This window comes from Silene latifolia, chromosome 2, assembly GCF_048544455.1.
Source record: "Silene latifolia isolate original U9 population chromosome 2, ASM4854445v1, whole genome shotgun sequence".
In the NCBI taxonomy this organism is placed as follows: domain Eukaryota; kingdom Viridiplantae; phylum Streptophyta; class Magnoliopsida; order Caryophyllales; family Caryophyllaceae; genus Silene; species Silene latifolia.
This window is the reverse complement of record NC_133527.1, coordinates 91,523,933-91,545,999: the sequence shown is the minus strand read 5'-3', so window position 1 is coordinate 91,545,999 and position 22,067 is coordinate 91,523,933. Positions and strand designations below refer to the sequence as shown.

At 36.6% G+C, this 22,067-nt stretch overlaps 2 protein-coding genes and 1 pseudogene across 2 annotated transcripts; 1 reads left to right on the top strand and 2 right to left on the bottom strand.

The window, feature by feature from the left end:
• Positions 1-9,559: 9,559 nt before the first annotated feature.
• Positions 9,560-10,643, top strand: LOC141642847 (protein DELAY OF GERMINATION 1-like; annotated as a pseudogene).
• An 11-nt stretch (positions 10,644-10,654) lies between these two features.
• Positions 10,655-16,992, bottom strand: LOC141642846 (protein disulfide isomerase-like 1-1). The gene is made up of 10 exons (XM_074451800.1): positions 16,725-16,992; positions 14,620-14,650; positions 14,021-14,308; positions 13,667-13,855; positions 13,426-13,548; positions 13,186-13,323; positions 12,980-13,099; positions 12,575-12,692; positions 11,348-11,460; positions 10,655-11,208 (listed from the first exon to the last, which is right to left on the bottom strand). The coding sequence occupies exons 1-10, from the start codon at positions 16,901-16,903 to the stop codon at positions 10,987-10,989; spliced, it is 1,521 nt and encodes a 506-aa protein (XP_074307901.1). The 5' UTR covers positions 16,904-16,992; the 3' UTR covers positions 10,655-10,986.
• A 2,082-nt stretch (positions 16,993-19,074) lies between these two features.
• On the bottom strand, positions 19,075-21,387 carry LOC141641079 (uncharacterized). Its single transcript, XM_074449756.1, has one exon. It carries the CDS (start codon positions 21,385-21,387, stop codon positions 19,075-19,077), a length of 2,313 nt encoding a protein of 770 aa, XP_074305857.1.
• Positions 21,388-22,067: the final 680 nt, after the last annotated feature.

Genomic DNA, 22,067 nt, shown 5'->3' with positions numbered 1-22,067 from the left:
CGTCCGACACCTCCCCGGATATCCTACTTCTTAATCTCTCCTTGTCCCAATGCTTGATAAGTGGAAGGTCATGCGTGCAAGTCTCACCGCGGCCGCTGAAAGTAGGTAATCATCAAAAAAGGAATACAACCAAGCAAGTGCGACTGTTTTTTTTATATCTTCGCCGGCAGTAACAATGCTTTTTAAAATATAAGAACACCAGTCCAAAGAAGGGATAGCGCTTACATCTTCTACGGCCCTCAAAAGCTTGAAATCAACGCCGTTATTTATCGTGGGGGCAAGAAAAGAAGACATGCAAAATAAGACAAAGAATCGACAAAAGTCATCTCCGCCCTCCGTGTCTGCCACAATTGCATCTTTTAGCTTTCCGATAGGAATGGAGCCATTAGGGGTTTTAATACCAAACATTTTCCTCCGTCGTTCTTTAAATGACACATTTTCAAGGCTGTCATAGTCTTTTTGCGGTCCAGTAGGGACAAGTTTGATGACATTGGGACCATGTGGTATAAGGAAACAGTCATGAACGTCGTACTTGGTCACCATGAAGTGTTTAGACTTAGGTGCCCTAAACACATATGAGCCATCACTAAAAAAGTCAAGAATAAATGTACATGTTCGAGCGGGAAATGCTTAAGCTTCAACTCAAGCATGCCGCCAAACCCAATCCTCCTAACGGCCGATATCTGACAATCTTTCAACTTAGGTATAATTTCAAATAACCTCTTTCCACGACATTTGACACTGATTTGAGGCGTAGGAGTAACCACCTCTTCAATTTCTTCAGCTTCTTGATCACACATCTAAATAAAAGAAGAATTGAACAATTTTTTCATGACTACAAATGCAACATATAAATGACAAGAAGTTACAAACTCAATGAGCTAGAGTTACACATTGAAGGGGAGAAAGTTATACAATAAAACGCACTAAAAAAATAAATGTAAACGAAACAGTTTGCATAAATGATATTTTAAGAAACGACTTGAAATGAGACGGTTACAATAAACTGAATGAACAGAAGATGAACAAAAACTAAATAAAAAATGATTAACTAAATCAAACATTAACAACCGAGGAATACAAACATTAACTAAATCAAAAACTAAAAATCAATCAACAAAGTGATCTACAACATAAACACAATATGAAAAACGGCGAGGAAGATGAACAGAAGATAAACAGTAAAAACAAAAATGTAAAACAATCTAAAAACGAGAAAATTGGTAAACAAAAACGCAAGATGAAAAAAATCGTCAAAAATAATGGTTAACATAGACAATGATAATTGAAATGGTAATTGGAACAATAATGGATAAGTAAAATAACAAAAAAAAACAATACCTGCAAGTGATGAACGAGATGATGGGGATGAAGATTGAAGTAATAGTTGATAATGGTATGAAAGTGATGAAGAAGAGGTAGGGCATGAAGATTAGATGAACGAGATGAAGGGGATGAAGATTACAGTTGAGTAGAAGAGGAAGCAGCGTAATTTTTTTTTTGTTTTTGAATGAATGAGTTTGGGAGTTGTGAATTGGAAGTTGTGAAAGACAGAGGGAGGGAAACGTACATAGGAACTCAAAATTTGCAATGATGAGGCAGTTGGTTAGAAAGGTTAAGTGGGAGAATGTGTTTTTTTTATTAAATCTTAGCCATCCATTATCTTAGATCCAATAGTTTATATTAGGACTCAAAGACTCAACTTAGAAACAAGGACTTATAGGATCCTATTTCAATATATATAAAAAAAGAAGCAAGATGATAGAGAGGAATGCATGGTAAACTTAATTAATATATATATATATATATATATATATATATATATATATATATATATATATATATATATATATATATATAGAGTGGTTCTTCTAAGGTCCTCCTATCATATAAGGCCCTAAGTCCTTATAAGGGCCTTTGGATGGAAGGGATGGAGGGATGAGATTACATCTCAATGGAGGGCTACAAATCTCCCTCACTAATCCCCTTCCCTAATTGTGTATAACTCTACCTAATTGTGTACAACTCTACCACCATTCTAATCTCCCAACTCACTTCCTCATTCACTCATTCTCTCTCATTTCTCACATTCACTCTTTCTCTCTCATTTTCTTCCCACCCTCTCTAAAAAAAAAAAAAAACCAAGCTCATACAAAAAAAAACCCAAACTAAAACAAAACAAAAAAAATCACCAAAAAACCCACTCCACCTCCACCTCCATCACCCTCACCAGGCGACACCACCACCCTCCCTCCCTTCTTCCCGGCCCACCACCACCCGACCTCCCTACCTTCTTCCCGACCCCCCTCCCTTCTCCCTTCTCGCCAACAACCAAAGAACAACAACCACCGACATCAACAACCAAAGAACAACAACACCCCCACCAACAATCCTCCTTACCGCCGACATCACCCGACGCCACCACTACCCCTGCACAACCCGACAACCCCACCCGACGCCATCACTACCCCTGCACAACCCGACGACGATAACACCCCCGCACAACCACCCACAACTCGTTTTTTTGTGCATTTCAGATCTGGCATTTTTTTGGTTTTGTCGATTTTTTTTTTTTTCAGCATTTTTGTTTAAATAAATGTCGACATCTCAATATTTGTGTTTGTTTGTTGTTTTTTGCAGCATACACACAACTCGTGTTTGTTTGTTTGTTGTTTTTTGCAGCATTTTTGTTTTTTGTTTAAATAAATGTCGACATCACAACCACCCACAACTCCTTGTTTGTTGTTTTTTGTTTTTTGTTTTGTAGATGACAAAAATGTCGACATTCTTCACTCATTTTTTTGTTTTTGGTTTTGCAGCGTTTTTGTTTTTTTGGTTCTTTGTTTTATTTTTGTTTTTGTTCTTTGTTTTTTGTTTTGTTTTTGTTTTTTGTTTTTGTTTTTATTTTTTATTTTTTTATTTGGTTGTTATTGTTATTTGATTTTTTGGACTTAAGTTATACATCTTGTCTATTAAAGTTATACACTGCGTGCATTAGAGTTATACACACGATATTTAAATTTGGTTTTTTTTTTTAGTTATTTGGTTTATTTTAGATTTCGGGTTTGGTTGGGTTGTTGGTTTTTTGGTTTTATTATTGTTATTTGGTTTTTTGTTTTTGTTATTATGAGTTTTTTTGGTTTTTGTTATTATTATTTTTTTTCATATTTTTCATATTTATTGTTTGATTTTTTTACTATTTACGACTAAAGTTATACATTTTATGACTAAAGTTATACATTTAATGACTAAAGTTATACATTTTATGACCAAAGTTATACAAAAAATTGGACTAAAGTTATACAAATAAGGACTAAAACTATACAAAAAATTGGACTAAAGTTATACAAGAATGAACCAAAGTTATACAAAAATGAACCAAAGTTATACAAAAATCGACCAGAGTTATACAAAAATGCACCAAAGTTATACAAAAAATGGACTAAAGTTATACAAAAAATTGGACTAAAGTTATACAAAAATTGGACTAAAGTTATACAAAAAATTGGACTAAAGTTATACAAAAATGAACCAAAGTTATACAAAAATGAACCAAAGTTATACAAAAATGGACCACAGTTATACAAAAATGCACCAAAGTTATACAAAAATTGGACTAAAGTCATACAACAATGGACTAAAGTTATACAAAAAATTGGACTAAAGTTATACAAAAATGAACCAAAGTTATACAAAAATGAACCAAAGTTATACAAAAATGGACCAGAGTTATACAAAAATGCACCAGAGTTATACAAAAAAATGGACTAAAGTTATACAAAAAATGAACCAAAGTTATACAAAAATGAACCAAAGTTATACAAAAATGGACCAGAGTTATACAAAAATGCACCAGAGTTATACAAAAATGCACCAGAGTTATACAAAAGTTAGTCCATTTTTGTATAACTTTAGTCCATTTTTGTATAACTCTGGTTCATTTTTGTATAACTTTGGTTCATTTTTGTATAACTCTGGTTCATTTTTGTATAACTTTGGTTCATTTTTGTATAACTTTAGTCCATTTTTTGTATAACTTTGGTGCATTTTTATATAACTCTGGTCGATTTTTGTATAACTTTGGTTCATTTTTGTATAACTTTGGTGCATTTTTGTATAACTTTGGTTCATTTTTTGTATAACTTTAGTCCAATTTTTTGTATAACTCTGCTGCATTTTTGTATAACTTTGGTCCATTTTTGTATAACTTTGGTTCATTTTTGTATAACTTTGGTTCATTTTTGTATAACTTTAGTCCAATTTTTTGTATAACTTTAGTCCATTGTTGTATGACTTTAGTCCAATTTTTGTATAACTTTGGTGCATTTTTGTATAACTCTGGTCGATTTTTGAATAACTTTGGTTCATTTTTGTATAACTTTGGTTCATTTTTATATAACTTTAGTCCAATTTTTGTATAACTTTAGTCCAATTTTTTGTATAACTTTAGTCCAATTTTTGTATAACTTTAGTCTTTTTTTGTATAACTTTGGTCTATTTTTGTATAACTTTGGTTCATTTTTGTATAACTTTAGTCAATTTTTGTATAGTTTTAGTCCTTATTTGTATAACTTTAGTCAATATTTTAGTAGATCTTAGTTGAAAAAAAGTACATCACCAAAAAAAACGATATTTAAAACCCGAAATTTTTATTTAAAAAACGTATAATAAGAATAGATTTGAAAAGAATAAATAACAACAAAAACTAACAAAAATTAAGAAATAGAATAAACCGACCCCAAACAACTAATTTAACACAAAATCAAAAAAAAAAAAAAAAAAAAAAGAAAGTGACGAAAATAAACCGAGACGCAAAATCTGGAAAAAAAAAAAAAAAAAAAAAAACGAGTTTATATAATTACCGACGGCGGTGGTGGAGGTGGCGGTGGATGTGGGCGGTGGGTGGTGTCGGGTGGGATAGTGGTGGGTGGTGGTGAATGAGGAAGAGAGAAATGAATGATTTATTTGGTTTTTTGATTTATTTGGATTTTTTGATTTATTTGGATTTTTTGGGTTTTTTAATTTATTTGGATTTTTTGGGTTTTTTTTATTTATTTGGATTTTTTGGGTTTTTTATTTATTTGGATTTTTTGGGTTTTTTTTTTTGAGGTTTTGAGAGAAGAGAAGAGTGAAATGTGTGAGATGAGAGAGAAATGGGTGGGTAGAAAACAAATATATAGTAAATTAGTGGCTAATTAGGGTGGATTAGTAAAGTGTGTTAATTTGCTTGTATAATGACTTTGGGTGGGTTCATCTCATCCCTCCATCTCCCTCCATCCAATGGCTCACAAAAGACCTTATGGACTCAATATATATCATGGCCTTACATGATCCCTTCTCTATATATATATATATATATATATATATATATATATATATATATATATATATATATATTAATTAAGTTTACCATGCATTCCTCTCTATCATCTTGCTTCTTTTTTGTTTTATTTAATTTAATTTGTTTTACTAGCTAATTAAGCGAATAATACTTAGAGAAATAACATAATGATCGATAAAAACACATACATGCAAATGAAATAATTAGAAAAAGAAAATAATGACGATGAAAGACGATGAAACCAACAGTGACGGCGAGATTTACCTGATAATTAGAGAAAGTAAGAGACGATGAAATCAATAGTGACGGCGAGAAGATAAAGCGACGATGAGAAAGAGAGAAAGAGACGATGAGAAAGTGTGTGTTTTGTGTTTGTGTTTGTGTTTGTCTGTGTTTGTGTTTGTGTTTGTGTTAAGGTTTGTGTTTTATGGCTGTAGCTGATCTGTGTTTGTGTGGTTTATACTATGGAAAGTATTGACAATGGTTGTTAAACAAAAATCATTGTTAAAACGTTTTAACAACGGTTGTAAAACAACAACCGTTGTTAAATAAGTTTTAACAACGGGTTTCAAAAATAACCGTTGTGATTACTTTTCACTAACTTTGCGCCAAATTATTAACAACGGTTGTGCATGTTTGACCCGTTGTTAAAACCTATAACAATGGTTATATAACCATACCCGTTGTAATTAATTTTAGTAAAATTCGCGCCATACCTTCTAAAACGTCTATTGTGATTTTCGTGAATAAGCGTTGTAGTTGCCTGGATTTGTAGTAGTGCTACGTCGTCAACTTCTCGGCTCGCCGGCCGATCCTCCCTTGCTTTCACCCTTTTCGACGCCGGCGAGCCGACCTACTTAATCGTTGTTCGCCAGAGTTTGCTCGTAGTTGATTTTATAAGGGTTTTTGATCAATTATTCGGTCCATTTGTCTGCTATCAAGGAGGATTGTTTTTCGATCGATTGTCGCTGATACCATCATTTGGTGCGATTTCCTTGGAGCGTTTTTCTTTGCTGGGATCTGCGTTCGTGCAACACGGCCGGTGATTTCGTCTACCTTTCCTTGTGGTTTTCGGTTGTTAATAACCTATTTCTAGTTTAAATAAGTTTCTGTTTTTTTTTAATGTCACTTGAATTGGTTGGGTTGGTTTTTGATTACCAGCTTCTTCGTCTTTGGTTTTTGTTTGGCGGTGGTTTTGTGCAAGCTTCCCTCTGATAGTTGTTGGTATAAGGTCCCTCGTTTTACTGCATATCGTCTTTTTCGTTTTATCGTCTGCCATGCTCTGAGCCTCTGATCAACTTTGTCCTGTGTTGGTTGAGGTGTTGGTTTTTTTCATTTGTGTGTTTGCAGTGTTGAGGGAGTATTGCCAGCTTGTCTTTGTTTTCTGTTAAAATCGTGGTTAAGGTATTCTTGTATCCTTTTCTTCGGATATAACTATGTCTCTTTGTACCGTTCACCATAAATTTCTTGAGGTTTTTGCTTGCGCCCATGTTAGCGATGGGTTTATGGAGAATGATGGGGATATGATGTTAGGCTATTTTATGAAAATGCAGGTGTCAACTCGATTAGCCTTGGCTGAGGTAAGGGAGCTTAAAGATAAGGGCAACGGTTTTTATAGGCAAAATGACTTTGATGTGGCCGCAGCGTGTTACGATGAAGCTTGTAAACTGCTTAGTTTGAGCGTGGGAAATATTGGAGGTGAAGATACTCAATCATTATCTAACCTTGTTGTTTCCCTTATTTCTAATATGGTTGCTTGTGCCTTCAAACTTGAGGAATACAAAGCGGCTGCGGATATGTGCTCCATTATTTTGGACATATTTCCTCGTAATGTTAAGGCACTTTTTCGAAGAGCGGTTGCTTATATGAAGTTGATCGAAAAGGTTTATGTTAGCTAAATTGGATTTGGTTGAGGCCTTAGCTGTTGAACCTAGTAATAAGGATGTGTTAAGGGAATTAGATGTGGTAAAAGGTCACCTTCTCATCAATAAAAATGGTAAAAGAGTGTTGGAGGTTGCTACTAAAGATGGCGTGGAGGGGAACAATAAGAAGCCTGTTCATATCTTGGCATCTGACGTGGGTATAAATGATAGTGAAAGCGTGATCACGAAGGGGATGGAAAATCATAGTAAGGCGAGTATTAAGGAAAATGAAAGTGTGAATATGGAGGTGATGGAGGCTCAATCTATTTGTGCTAAGAAGTCAGTTCTTGAGTTCTCCAAAAAGGGAAATGGTAGTTGTCGTCTAAGGATCCCCGCACAATCTTATAAACAGTTGCTGGATGGTAAAAAGGTGAGCTTTTACCGTAAATGTGATTTGTCAACTTTAACAATTCGGCTTTTTAAGGGTGAAATTACTAAGGAGAGAGACAATACAAAAGAACGATGTAAGAAGAAGAAGAAGAAGAAGAAGAAGAAGAAGAAGAAGAAGAAGGCCTAAAAAGTGGAAATCTAAGATGATGGGGGTAATGAAAGACATGACTCCTTCTGATATTATCAATGTGAATTCTGCCTTCCCTAGCGGAAGTTTGAATGTGTCCTTTGAGGCCGTGACTTCATGTGCGCCTTCAATATGTGATCATTTTTCTCCTCCGGGTACTCATATCCCCCAAGATTAACAGGGGTGCTAATAATGATCCAAGCATCCATGTCTCTGTCTCTCTCGTGAATGATAAGGCTACTGATTCTAATGACCACCAGCCTTTCTTTTTTTCAGCTCGTCCTAAGAAGTGTAAGAATCAATCGTTTGAGAAACCTTCGTGCGCCCATTCTACACCTATGTCTTGCAGGTATCCCTCTGCTCATCATGTGCATGAGAAATGGAGAAGCATTTCCAAAAAGAATCATAGCCAAGGGGATGAATCTCCAAGACACAATTTATCTACTTTCTCCAAAAGTAGATCTCTCTCCAATAAATTTCTATGTCCTCGCGGCGTAAGTGTGTCTTGTTGCAGGTACTCTCCTAAAGCTCAAATAGCGAAGAAAAGAAAAGAGATGGCATCCGCAGCGTTCTACTCCAGCAATTCCTTGAAGAAACCCTGTTTTTTTAGGAAGGCCCGCCCCTAATTTAACTTTTTGTAGTAATAATGTAGTGGTTGCATCTCACTTAGAGATGCATGTGTGCTTTGTATAAGGAACATTTTTTTACAGCTGTCAAAAAAAAATGTGATAATTAAAAAATATGGTACTTCCTCCATTCAACTCCACTCTACCTATTTTACTTTTGTAAACTATTCACAATTGTGTGTTCAATTTCGATTTTCTCTCGATACGTAAGTGGAAATATATTCATGTGGGATCTTGTTTGATTCGTCTTTACGAGTATATTAAAAATATCTAACTTTTATATTTTTTGCAAATACGTAGCTAACGATATTTAACGCGTAAAACACGTGTTGACAAACGTAAAAAAAGAAAGTGATAGAGTGGAGTTGAATGGAGGAAGTATAAAACTACAACTATTGGTATTGCGGTCAAACTACTCCGTAGAGCATGCCGTAATATGTGACCATTAGAAAATGACCACCGATGGCCGCGACAAAAGAGAAGTAGAAGCAGATTATACTCCGTATTTAGCATGCAAAACCAAAATCGACCGAACCATATTTAATTGTGTGTCGTCGTAATTAGACCTGGCAAATCGGGTTAACGGGTCGGGTTCGGATCGGGCCATTTTGGGTCGGGCTATTTCGGGTTTCTCAAATTTTCGGGTTAGCTCGGGTCGGGCTGGGTCTTTTCGGATTTCGGGTCTGTTTCGGGTTTGTTGGTCGGGTCTGTTTCGGGCAAGCGGGTCGGGTTATTTTGGGTCGGGTCATTTTCGGGTAAATGATTAAGAGAGAAAAAGGCATTTCAAGTCTTTTGGGGTCAATTAGAGTTATATTTTATCGGGTCATTTTCGGGTTGAGTGGTTTCGGGTCGAACATTTGGTCGGTCTCATTCGGGTCCATGAAAGCTCGGGTCATTTTCGGGTCAGGTCGGATCAATTCGGGCTTCGGGTGTCATTCGGGTGCGGCAGTTCGGGTCGATTTCGGGTCTCGGGTCAACCTTTTCGGGTCGGGTCAATCGGGTCGGGTTGGTTTTGCCAGGTCTAGTCGTAATCCCTTAGGAGTCAGGACCCTCACATTGCACGTGAAACATATAAGGTTCTTTATTATATGGCTATATATACCTAAATTAATGCCAACTTGGATTTTGGATAAACCTTTCTCATCTTTATTAAATGGCTATATATACCCTTATAAGAGCTTAACGTTTGGTTACGTCAACTTGTGTCATTAACAAGGTATAACATTTTGGTGAGTACCAATGATCGTAACTCCACATCAATGCGTCCCGATATGTAATGGTTCGCCTACCATACCAGGTCATGAACCCGCTGCTGAATTCTTCAACGGGTTCTTTGAATTATGGCTTAGAGAACAAAATCGAGATTTAGAGGCGCTCACTGCAGCCATTAAGGCCAAGACCGAGTCGACTTGGTCTCAGGCCGAATCAATTGGATCAGTGAGCGACCTTGTGGGTCGAGTCATGGGTCACTATGAAAACTACTAACGAGTCAAGTCCAAGTCAATGAGGCAAGATGTCGTCCGCATGTTGACCCCAGCTTGGCGGTCTCACCTAGAGGACGCCTTTCTATGGGTAGGGGGGTGGAGGCCGAGCATGGCCTTCCACTTGATCTACTCCATCTCTGGGTCGCAATGCGAGGCCAGACTTGCTGAGTTGATGCGGGGAATAGTTTGTAACGAAATATTAGACATATCCCCGCATCAACTCCGCCTGGTTGACGAGTTACAGAGGAAGACCATCAAGGAAGAGAAGGCGCTGACTGAAATCCTTGCAGCCCTCCAGGAGACCGTGGCAGACTCGTCAATGGTCGAGCTCTCCCACCTCGCTACTGATGCAAAGCGGAAACCAAACTCAGTGGCTGAGACTGAGTCGGTAAGGCAGCGAGTCGACTCGGCCCTGTCGGGAAAGGAAGAGAAATTAGTGGAGATATTCAAAAAGGCTGATGATCTAAGGCTGAAGACGTTGAAACAAGTTGTGGAAATGTTGGGTCCGGTTCAGGCGGCCAGTTTCTTGATTGCTGCTGCGGAGCTCCATTTGAGGGTCCATGAGTGGGGGATGAAGAAAGATGGACATAACGAGAACGGGCTCAACCCACAGTAATATCGTATCAAAGTTAAACCTGTCTTAGGCAAGTTTGTTATCGTTTTGCTTTAGGCCTTGGCCCCTCTAAGAACTAGTTAGAGCTTATGATGAATAAATATGTAAACAATGTAGATGCAGGTCATGTAGCAAAAGGCAAACAACATCCTGATATAAAATGACCTTATGAATTATGATATTAATATGTTTGTTTATCAAAATTTTCGATGTTAGTGTTATCTGTATGAGTATAATATTTAAACAGCATTCGAAGTGATGGCTTCATGGAAAGCAAATTAACCTTCAACATAATCAAGTTATGATATGAAATCATCACTGAAATTTCTAATGTTTTACTATTTCTCTCATCGACAAAAAAAAAAAAAAAAAAAAAAAAAAAAAAAAATGCTTAAGAAAAACCCCGAGAAAATTGGTTTGTTTATGACTTTATTCCCCTATTTTGTTGCCAAAAGACATTTTTGACACTTGTTATGTTGTCGTTCACAGCTCATCCTTAGCTGAAGCTGTTTCGTCTTTCTCTTGGTCGACAGCTTCGGACTTGTTTTTCTTGTCAGTCCTGTGTTCTTCTATGAAGTTAACAAAGTCTTCCTTCTTCCTGCCTCCACTGTACTCGATTACCTCCTTATTTCCATTTATGAAGAATAGGGTTGGGAATCCTTGGACCTTGAATGTCTCTCTTGGCACATCATTTGCCGTTGCATCCTAATATAAATCAAACACGGGAAATACTCAGAGTTTGACAGATATCAGTCGGAAATTTCTATTTTACATTGATTTTGTAGGAAACAAAACTTATTAACGAGAAATGAAGATTCCAAGGGGCAAGAAGCAAGGAACTTACATATTTGGCTATCAGGACATTAGGATCCTTGTCATATGATAGAGCAACTTCGTCCAAAATAGGGGCTAGGTTCTTGCAATGACCGCACCATGGTGCATAAAACTCCAGCAAAACTGCAAGCAAACATCATCAAACTACAGCGAATTTTTTTCTAAAATAGGGTTTAAAACCAACGAAATTAACAAAATAGGCCTTTGTTGAAACTTATTACCCAAAATGGGTCCACGTCACACCCGAAGCTAGGCTCGTATTCAAATCGCTTTCCCGCTAAGCGACTATATCTCATGTGACATGAAAATATACTTGTTTGAAATTTCAGCCCAAGTCGCTCTGGCGGTCAGCGAGTTGAGCCCAAGTCGCTCACTGGGCCAGCGACTGCGTACTTTTTGTAGAAAATAAAAAAAAACCAACAAATATGTATGTTATAGGATTTGAACACTGGTGGCGCAGCTCCATACTTCCCCTCGAAACCACTGTACGAAGTGCAATGTTTTGATTTTAAATGCGCACGGAAATTTACATATTCTAAATGCTAATTCAGCTCTTCGGATATAAATAAGATTTAAATTTCTATTTAATTAAATTGTATTGAATGCTTGGCATAGTGGTTAAGAGTATTACTAATAATCTCATTGCTCAAGGTTCGATTCTTGCCATGGTGATTTTTTTTTGGTTAAAATACCGTAGTTGGGCTTAAATCGCTGGCCCACTGAGCGACTTGGGCTCAACACGCTGACCCCCAAAGCGACTTGGGCTGAAATTTCAAACAAATATATTTTCATGTCACGCGAGATATAGTCGCTTAGCGGGAAAGCGACTTGAATACGAGCCTAGCTTCGGGTGTGACGTGGACCCATTTTGGGTAATAAGTTTCAACAAAGCCTTATTTTGTTAATTTCTTTGGTTTTAAACCCTATTTTAGAAAAAGATTCAACTACAGCATATATAATGACCGGCTGATTCAGTTATCCTGTTCCATAAACTAGGGGTAACAATCCTACTCCCCAGGAAAAACGGCAACATTGGTCTTATCAAACAAGTTTAGGATACACCCCTTTTTGTTAGGAAAAAAAGAGCAGCATTTCGAGTTGTTACTGGTACACTTTGGGTTTTTCTGCTGCTGTTGTTTTTCTATGGAAAGATGCGATTCTAATTCTAGTACCAAGCAGACCATTTACACAGCGGTTATACCATAAGCAAGAACATCTTATTAGTGAGAACAAATACCTTCTTTTCCGGAATTGAGAACCAAATCCTCAAGGGTATCAAGAACCACCACCTTCACAGGCTCATTGTTTTCCTTGGGAATTGGCTGCGATACCTTGAACTGCTCTACTTTGCCATCCTGCAAACATTTTTGAATGATCAAAATCACAGATACACTCAAACTATTTGCAATTGTTGTTGTTGTTACTATTTGCAATTGTTGTTGTTGTGTAATAGAGTGGTACAAATTTGGCCAATTCTCGGTGAAATTTTTACTAAAGGCACAGAGACATCTGTATGTTTTGAACTCGGTGAAAGGTTACTTAATCAAACCCCTACCTCGTCAAAGAGGGTAGCCATTTAGCTTGCCACTGGGGTAATGTGCTTACATTTACTTGAAGAAGAATGTAAACGGTCAAAACTTACCAAGACTTTCTTGAACCAAGCGACAACTTGATCTACCTCAATGTTAGCCTTAAGATATTTCTTATCATCACTCTTTTGAACGAAGAGTAGAGGGGCTTGAGATTCCTCAAGCTTGAAGTACTGTTTGTCATACAGAGAGCACATAAAATTAGTAAGAAAAAACGCAAGGCACATGAAAATCTAAACCGCTTGGAGAAACATTATACCTGCATGAGAGGTTTGCTGGGCTCCACATCACCAATCAAAAAGCTCAAGTTTCCACCTTTGAGAAGGTATGCAATGTCGTAGAATTTAGTCTTCAAAGCAGCAGCATTCTCGCTACTGAGATCCAGAAGCATTATGACCTGACAGTTCAAGATAGTTAAATATTCTAATAGCTGTGCTACGGGATTAGCCTCTGAAGGCCATGTTACAATATTTATATAAGTAAGAAACCCTGATTATACCTTAGTACTGTCAGAAGCAAACATCTTGCCAAGGTGTACATTGCTAGGATCCATATCGAATTCAACAACTGAAGGCGAGTCTTCTTCTTCAATGAATTTCTCAATAGCCTCCAAGTCAAAATCCTACAAGAATGAAACACGGGACTTGGATTAAAAACATGGTGACCTTGAAATCTTCATCCCGTTTCACTAGAAGACTGTCTTTACCCAAGTTAGAGGACGCTAGGAAGATGGTTGTTACCTTAGAGTCAGCAAAGAGGTCATCAAAAGGCTTGAGCAATCTGATAAATGGCCCTTTGACAGAGGAATCACCCTTAGGAAGGACCTCAACATCCATGGTGTGGCCGAACTCATAATCAGACCTCAGCTTCTCAGCTAACTTGATGAAGTTCTCATATTCCTCGCCTGAAAACTTCGGGAACACTCCTGCCTACAAATGTTCGACACTGTTTTAGTACATCACCTCTTCTTATCAATGAGAAGATATACATTAGCTAGCCTAGGTGATAAACCACACCAGCATCGAAAATCACCCTTTCACTCAATTTACACCAAAAAGATAAAAAGAAAATGCAAATAAGCAGAGTGAACTTACAATGAAGATCTTCTTCTCATCAATAACATTGGAAGCATCATCCTTAGACTTAATCTCAACGGAAGCCGGGCCAAGCTGTTTCTTAACGTAACTCACTATACCCTCAGCTTCTCTAGGTCCTTTGTATTCTTGGATGAATTTACCACCATCTCTAACAACTTTAAGCGTGGGGAAACCTTGAATGCCGAACTCCATTGCAATATCTTTATTTGCTTCATCGGAAGCATCAATTTTAGCAAGAGTGATTGGAGGGTCATTTTTACTCAATTCAGCAGCAGCCTTCTCATACTGTCATGTTATTGGAAACACAAATAGCATTAGCATCATGTTGATGAACATTAGCCTACAGTTTGGGACTTTGGATACAAAAAACAGAGTCATGGCTTCCTATTTGGCAGCCGGTGCACAATCATCACTAAACTTATTCATTGTCATAATTGTGTGTTACAAATTCACAATTCTTGTTATAACAACACAAATATATATAGACTTCTTTTATATATATATATATATATATATATATATATATATATATATATATATATATATATATATATATATATATATATATATATATATATATAAATATATATATTTACCTCGGGAGCAAGGTGTTTGCAGTGACCACACCTACAGCAAGGAAATGCAAGATATTGTGAGAACTCAAAATGATTTCAAATGAGAAAAATACAATCAAAAATTACTAAGATCAAACTTCAATGTTTTAAGAGCATATAATTTAATTAAATCAAGTAAAAGAGCATATAAATTATGTAGTTGCTCATTCATATATGAGTTTTGGACCTTTTTTTTTTTCCATAGCATGCCCTTTGCATAGAAACAAAAAAAAAAACTCTCATTCTCTCACAAAATTAATCAAATCCACAAAATAGTCAAATCCGTCAAATTACACAATTATGAATGCTAATTCTCGTATCGATCAAGTAATAATTCTAATTCTTAATTTTATCAATTATATTGTACAAGTAGACCTGCCTTACTTTACGGCTCCGAGTGTTGGGCCGTGAAGCATTGTCACATTCAAAAGATGAGTGTGGCGGAGATGCGCATGTTGAGGTGGATGTGCGGACATACAAGGAAAGATCGGTTAAGGATTGGGGTGATTAGGGAAAAGGTAAACGTGGCGCCAATAGAGGACAAGATGATGGAAAACCGACTAAGATGGTTTGACCATGTGAGAAGGAGACCTATGGACGCACCAGTTAGGAGGCTGGAGACATGGAGAACAGAAAAGGTCCCTAGAGGTAGAGGAAGACCGAGACAGACATGGTTTAGAGTGATAGAGCATGACATGAGAGTTCTGGGGCTTGAGGAGAGTATGGTGACGGGGAGGGCACAATGGAGGGAAAGGATACATGTGGATTTTTAGTATTTGATGTGTTTGACATATTTAGTGTTTTTTTATTTAATTTCAAGAAATTAAATTATTTATTTTTCTCTCTTTTATTGCACTTTTTTACCAACCACTTTCTTATATATTTTACTTGGTTCATTCCGGATCCTTAATTTTATTTCCGTTTTTAAAAAATCGTTCTAATCTTTTCTCTCGATTTACATTTTAAGTTTTATAAAAGAAATCTGGAATTCGATTTTAAAACCCCTAAGTTTACCTTGACTTTCCATTACATTTTCGTTCTTCCCTTTTGTTTTTCATCTTCTCTTTTTTATTCGCATTTTGAGGCGTGCGTTCATCCATGGACGGTTCGAAAGGATGATTCATGTCAGCCGACCCCAAATCATTTTGGGATTAAGGCTCTGATGTTGTTGTTGTTGATTGTACAAGTATCAAATTAAAGAATTGATTTACATTAATTAAATTAGGATTTGTTTAAACCGTTGTCGGCGTTGGGGTGAGGGACGACCATGAAAGAGTATACAGTATACTTAATAATGTTTTTGTCCAATGTCCGAGAGTCTCTGTGATTCATTTAAAAATCATTAAACCTGTATGTATCGTTCGAATCCGTCGGCAGTACATGAACATAATGTTACTACATTACTGCTTTGCTTGTTTGATTTTTTCCTTTTTCATTTTCCTTTTTTTTTTAAATGTTTTGTATTTTTTTTTATTGGCTGGGGAGGTTGTCAAGACGGCCGGTGACGCAAGAGAGGCGGTAGTAAGGGTGGTGGATGGTGGCTGAAGGGTAGTGGTGGTTAGATGGTGGTAAATAAAGCGAGAAAAGAGTAAATGAAGAAGATAAAGAGAGAATGAAAGAATGGTATTAAAACGAAAATCATTAAAATAAAGGGGTATTATCGTCATTTACGTCCATAAAAGAGTAAAAGTCGTCCATGAATGAACATCACCCATAAATTATTCAAGCCTCCAACTCGGACCGAATAAAATATAATCTTTATTTTAATCAATCAATTAATTAAAATACTTCTCTCAACCAATAAATAATTTCAAAACCACGACCTCACATTTATTTATATATAAATATTAGGAGAAGAATTAAGAGCGAACATTTTCCACAACAAATTAGGTACGGAGTAATGCTAAAATTTTACGTAAAATTTTTGACTTTGCTTTTAGCGGCTGACCCCGCTAGTCTACCTTACTTCATGATTACTCCTAAACCAAATTCTATGATCTTCAATAATTCAATAACAATTGTTAAAGAAATTCGTGGTTAATAAAAAACTAATACAAATACATAATTACAGTGAGAAAACGACATACCAAGGAGCGTAAAACTCAAGAACAATGAAGTCATGTTTGGACACAATTTGACTAAAGTTGGAATGATCCAACGTTATCACAAATTCCTCCTTAATCGTCGTCACTTCCAACTCTTCCGATTTAATTCCCCATACTGTCGCTAATAAAATCGCCACAAAACACAACCCAAATCCCCTCATTTTCGACGAGATTCCCAATTACTCACGATGATTTTAAGTTTGGTGGGTAACGGAAATAATATGAGCGTCGCTAATTTTGGTGTTAGAATAAGTGGGTATTTATAGCGTGAGACTGTTTGGACTAACACGTTCCGCACGTGAACGTATGGTTTTGGAAAAATTATGACGTGTTTGAATGTTATTGGAAGAGTGTTTGTCATAATGGGTTTCATTGGTTCAGTTTTGGTCATTGTGGAAAACAATTTTATGTGTACGTTTTGGAATTATTATTTTTTTAATATTGATGTTGAATAATATGTTGATGAATATGGAAGAGAATAATGAGGGTTAATTAATTAATATGGAAATATATATACTGAAGATCAAATCAGACTAGATCATTTTGACCATATGAAAGGGGTATCTTTGTTTCAATGTATTTGACTAGGGGTATTTATAAAGTTGTCCCGACTAAAGATCAAACCGGACCGGATCATTTAGTCCAGGTTATATTTTATTTGGTCCGGTTTACGGTCTACCTATTTACTTTACTTTAACTAGTGTAGATCGCGCATATTTGTGGTATATATAGAGGTTTTGTTTTTAGTTATTATTTAAATAATTTAAATTGATACGTCATTAATTCGTCACATTTATCATATACCTCATTGTATTTCGATATGAGAAAAAAGAAATAAATTATGAACTAATCAAGAGAATTTAGTAAGGTTATAAAATATGTTTAATGATTTTTTTTTTTTTTTTTCTGATGAAGCTAATAGTATCACATTAACGTTTTGTTTTATACAAAATTTGATTAAAAGATTATATTTTGATGAAATGATAATAATTTAAAGAAAGAAGTATTTTTGTTTCCTTATTTATCTTGATGCCTTTTGGAGGGAAAACTTTTATGAGTTTTATTCTCTTAGTATATAGGAGAAAGGAGGATTTTTGGTTTGGTCCTGAACCAAATCGAATGGACCGCGAACCGGACTATAGACCGAACTTATATGACAAAAGAATCTTTAAATTTGTAGCATTATTGATTTTATTTCCTAAATTATTTACACGTATTATAAGATATACTCCCTCTATTTTTTTATATATGACTTTCTCACATTTCGAGACACACACTTCTCTCTTCAATATCTCTCAAATTATATGCTTAAATATAGTGATATGTATACTCATATGAAAGAGTTTTTCATAAGAAATTTAATGGTATAAGTTTTATAATTTTTTACCAAATATATTTTTGTAAATATTAAAGTCAAAGGTTCGCCTCGAAAAAGCAAAACCTCATATATTAAAAAATGGAGGGAGTATTTAATTATGTACTTAAATCTAGTAAAAAGATAATATTGCTTATTTTGATCATTAGGAACTTCTTGAGGTCTAATTTTTAAATAATTTTTAAATACTACACTGTGTCCATGACAATCATATTCGGTTCATTTGGTCCGGTCCGGTCCACAATTTTTTTGTGGTCTGGACCGGATCGGAGCAATGTTAATATGATTTCGTCCGCGATCCGCCTTTTAACCCATATTGTGTCTTCAGTCCAAAGAGTTTGATCTAGTCCCGGACCAATGAACACCTCTATGTTTAACAATACATTTTAATTTTAATTTTAATTTTAATTTTAATATTAATTATTTTATTTTATTTTATAAATTTTCTTAAATATCCTATCTACTAAAAGATTAAGCCAAACTCACTATTCTCTCGCTCAAATTACACTTACCAACTAATTAGGCCTAACATTTAAGATTCCTACCGAAGATGTCTATGTCTAGTAGTTAATACGAAGATATTGTGTGCAATAGGTCCTAGCTTCGAATCCCCTCCCTCTATTGTAATGTGACGAAGTGAAACACTTGTACTTTCCCAATTTTGATACCATGTATTGTCTAGGACTTCAATCATATCTTTCCTAAGGTCACACAAACACTGAAATAATGATCTTCAAATAGCATTGGTACGAAAATAATCTCAGCTTTCAAGTTGCATGGACTCTTGTTTATGAAAATTAAGCTATCCGAAACATTGAAAATCCTCAATTTCTTATTTCCGTCCTAAATTCCATCTCTTTCTTGTTTTTTTTTTTTTTTGACAAAAGTAAACCATATATTTAAAAGAAAGAAAGAAGGAAACAGAAAAGGTCCAGAGCAAAGAAATACAACATGAAACTAACCAGTAGCTAAACTAACTGACCAATTACGCCGAGATCGAAGGAAAGTACGAATTCCACGCAGGGAATTACGCACATCAATTGGGACTGGCTTTTGAGAAGCCAGAACTGAACATAATTTTTGTGAGGAAACGATAAAAGCGGTATCAGCAAAGGAAGACGCTTGACTTGTCATAAACTGGTGCAAAGCATGAGAGGTCGCCGCGAATAGAGAGGAAGCACGCAAGTGGAAGATCTTAGGCAAGCAAGAGTCAGAGACAACGGAAGCCACATATCCATTCTGAACAGGACTCCTGCAAATGAATATCTCATAAGAGAACGTAGCATTCGAATTTGGTGGAGACAAACGTACCAAGCTGGAAATTCGCCATGGTTGAAATTCTTCATGGTAGAGAGAAGCTAAACTTAAGTGGGACCGGTGCAAGGTCTCTGCTAGCCGAAGTATGCGTATAGGCGAAAGTGCAGCATTCTCAAAAACAATGGAGTTGCGAGTGAGCCAAATGGATCGCAAGACACAAAAGAAGTACAATAGACCATCAAACCCTGGGGATGAAGCACGATAAAGATACAGCAGGTGATCAGCAAGCCATTTAATAAAAGAGACATTTGAGTTAGCCATAGATCGAATCCCAAGCAATGAAGCCCTCCAGACGTGCTGAATCACATCACAGGAACGGAATAAATGCTCAGGGGTTTCCATACCCGATTGACAGAAAGGGCAGGAAGTATCAAGGCGAAAACCTCTATGGGCGAGAACAGTCTTTGTTGGGATGATGAGATGGGCAAGGCGCCAAATAAAAAGGGGAAATTTGTTTGAGAACGGGACGAGCCAAATCAATTTCCAAGGGAAGACACATCGCTGCGGTGGTTGCGGTGATAGTTTAGGTAAAAGGTACTTGTAGCCCGACTGTATATTATAGGCGCCATCCTCAGTGTATTTCCAATACAGAAAGTCATCAATTTCAAGAAGGGGCGGTTCCATAGCCAAAATGGCCTTAGCAGTTGAAGTGTCAAAGATACGAAAGATAAGAGGTGTTCGCCATAAGCCATTCGCGTCAATCAAATCTGAGATTGCAATAGATTGACAACTCTGATCTTGTCGAACACCTGGTTTCTGCCCTTGTACCCATTGACTAGTGAGAAGATTAATTAAAGTGCCATTACCAGCTTTCCATGCCATAGCTTCAGAGCAAGTTGCAACAACTTTACAAAGACCTTGCCAGACAAAAGAGGGTTGTGAAATCTTGGACTTCTGAGATGGAATAGGGAGATCCTTCCGATATCTGGGTGCGAGATATTTAGCAAGAATACCACTAGGTCTATGATGGATGCGCCAAAAGTTCTTCAAGAGATAAGCCTGACTCAGAACGGTCACGGATTTGATACCAAGACCACCCGTATCCTGTGGAGTATGTAAGTGTGGCTGAGAGAGCCAGTGAATTGATCGTTGAGAAGAGCTCTTACTCCACCAGAAGGCCGCAATTAAAGAGTCAAGTTTTTTAGAGACTGAAAGAGGTAGAGGAACAGCGGCAAGAATATGGACCAACGAACCAATCAAAATAGAGTTAATGATAACCAACTTGCTAGGCTGAGATAAATGAAGAGATGCCCATGACGAAATACGTGTAGTAATCTTGTCCAATAGATCATGAAAAGCATTCTTCTTACATTTAGGAAGGTCCACCGGAACACCCAAGTAAGTACCAAAGGAATCAGCAGCTCTCATACGCAAAATGGATGTCATGTGGGATTTGAAATCAGCTGGCGAATTTGGACTAAATTTAACAAAAGACTTTTGAAGATTAATCATCTGACCGGAGGCAGCTTCAAAATCATGGAAAATATCCCGAATGGAGTCAAAGGAAGCAGGCGTCGCCTTACAGCAAATAAAAGCATCATCAGCATAAAACAGATGTGATAAAGGCGGAGCATACCGAGAAATCTTGAGGCCAACTATTTGATGTCTGGACTCAGCTGCCTGAAGTTGCCGAGAGAGAATTTCCATACACATGATAAATAAATAAGGTGAGAGAGGATCTCCTTGTCGTAATCCACAAGAAGGATGAAAAGAAACTGAAGGTTCGCCATTAATCATGATACTATATGTCACAGTAGAGATGCACTCCCAAATGAGATTACGCCAAGAGATTGGAAACCCAAAAAGATCCAAAGCTGACATAAGAAAATTCCATGATACACGATCAAAGGCTTTATGCATGTCAAGCTTGATGACAGAGTAACAGTTTGTTCCTTTCTTAGTCTTATTAATATAGTGCATTATCTCATGAGCAATAAGGCAGCCATCAGACATGAGACGATCAGGAACAAACGCTTGCGGGATTCGAAATAAGAGAAGGAATTACGGCTTGAGACGATTAGCCATACACTTGGAAGCCAAACGGTATATGACGTTGCATAGGCTAATCGGTCTATACTGCGAGACACATTCAGGTTTATCAGTTTTCGGTATTAGAACAATGAGAGTATTGTTCCATTCCTTGAGCATGACACCATCAGGACCCGGGGATTTCGATGCATCCATACCACGGAGAGCAATCATAACATCAGTTTCCCTGAAAGGCTCTTGCAATAAAGAGCATTCAAAGGATCCTAGCCTAGGAAAAGTTAAACCATCAAAACAGGATTTCAAGGATTCCACATGAGAGGCAGGAGCCAAAGCGGTATTAGAGGTGAGTAGATGCTTGAAGTAAGTAACAATCTCCTCAGTAATATCGTCAGGGGAGTCCAACCATACGTTATCAGTAGTTCGAAGGGCCAGGATACGATGTCACGGTCAAGACGTTCCATTATAAAATTACCATCAAACTGACTATTCATCCAAGTAAACCGGGGGCCAAAAAAAGGAACATCCATAAGACTATGTTGAATTTTCCAAGCCGTAAAATCACTTTGACCCCTAATGAAATCCGAACCTCCAAACTTATCAGCAAACAATTCAATTTGATTAAAGTCACCTATGAGGAGCAAAGG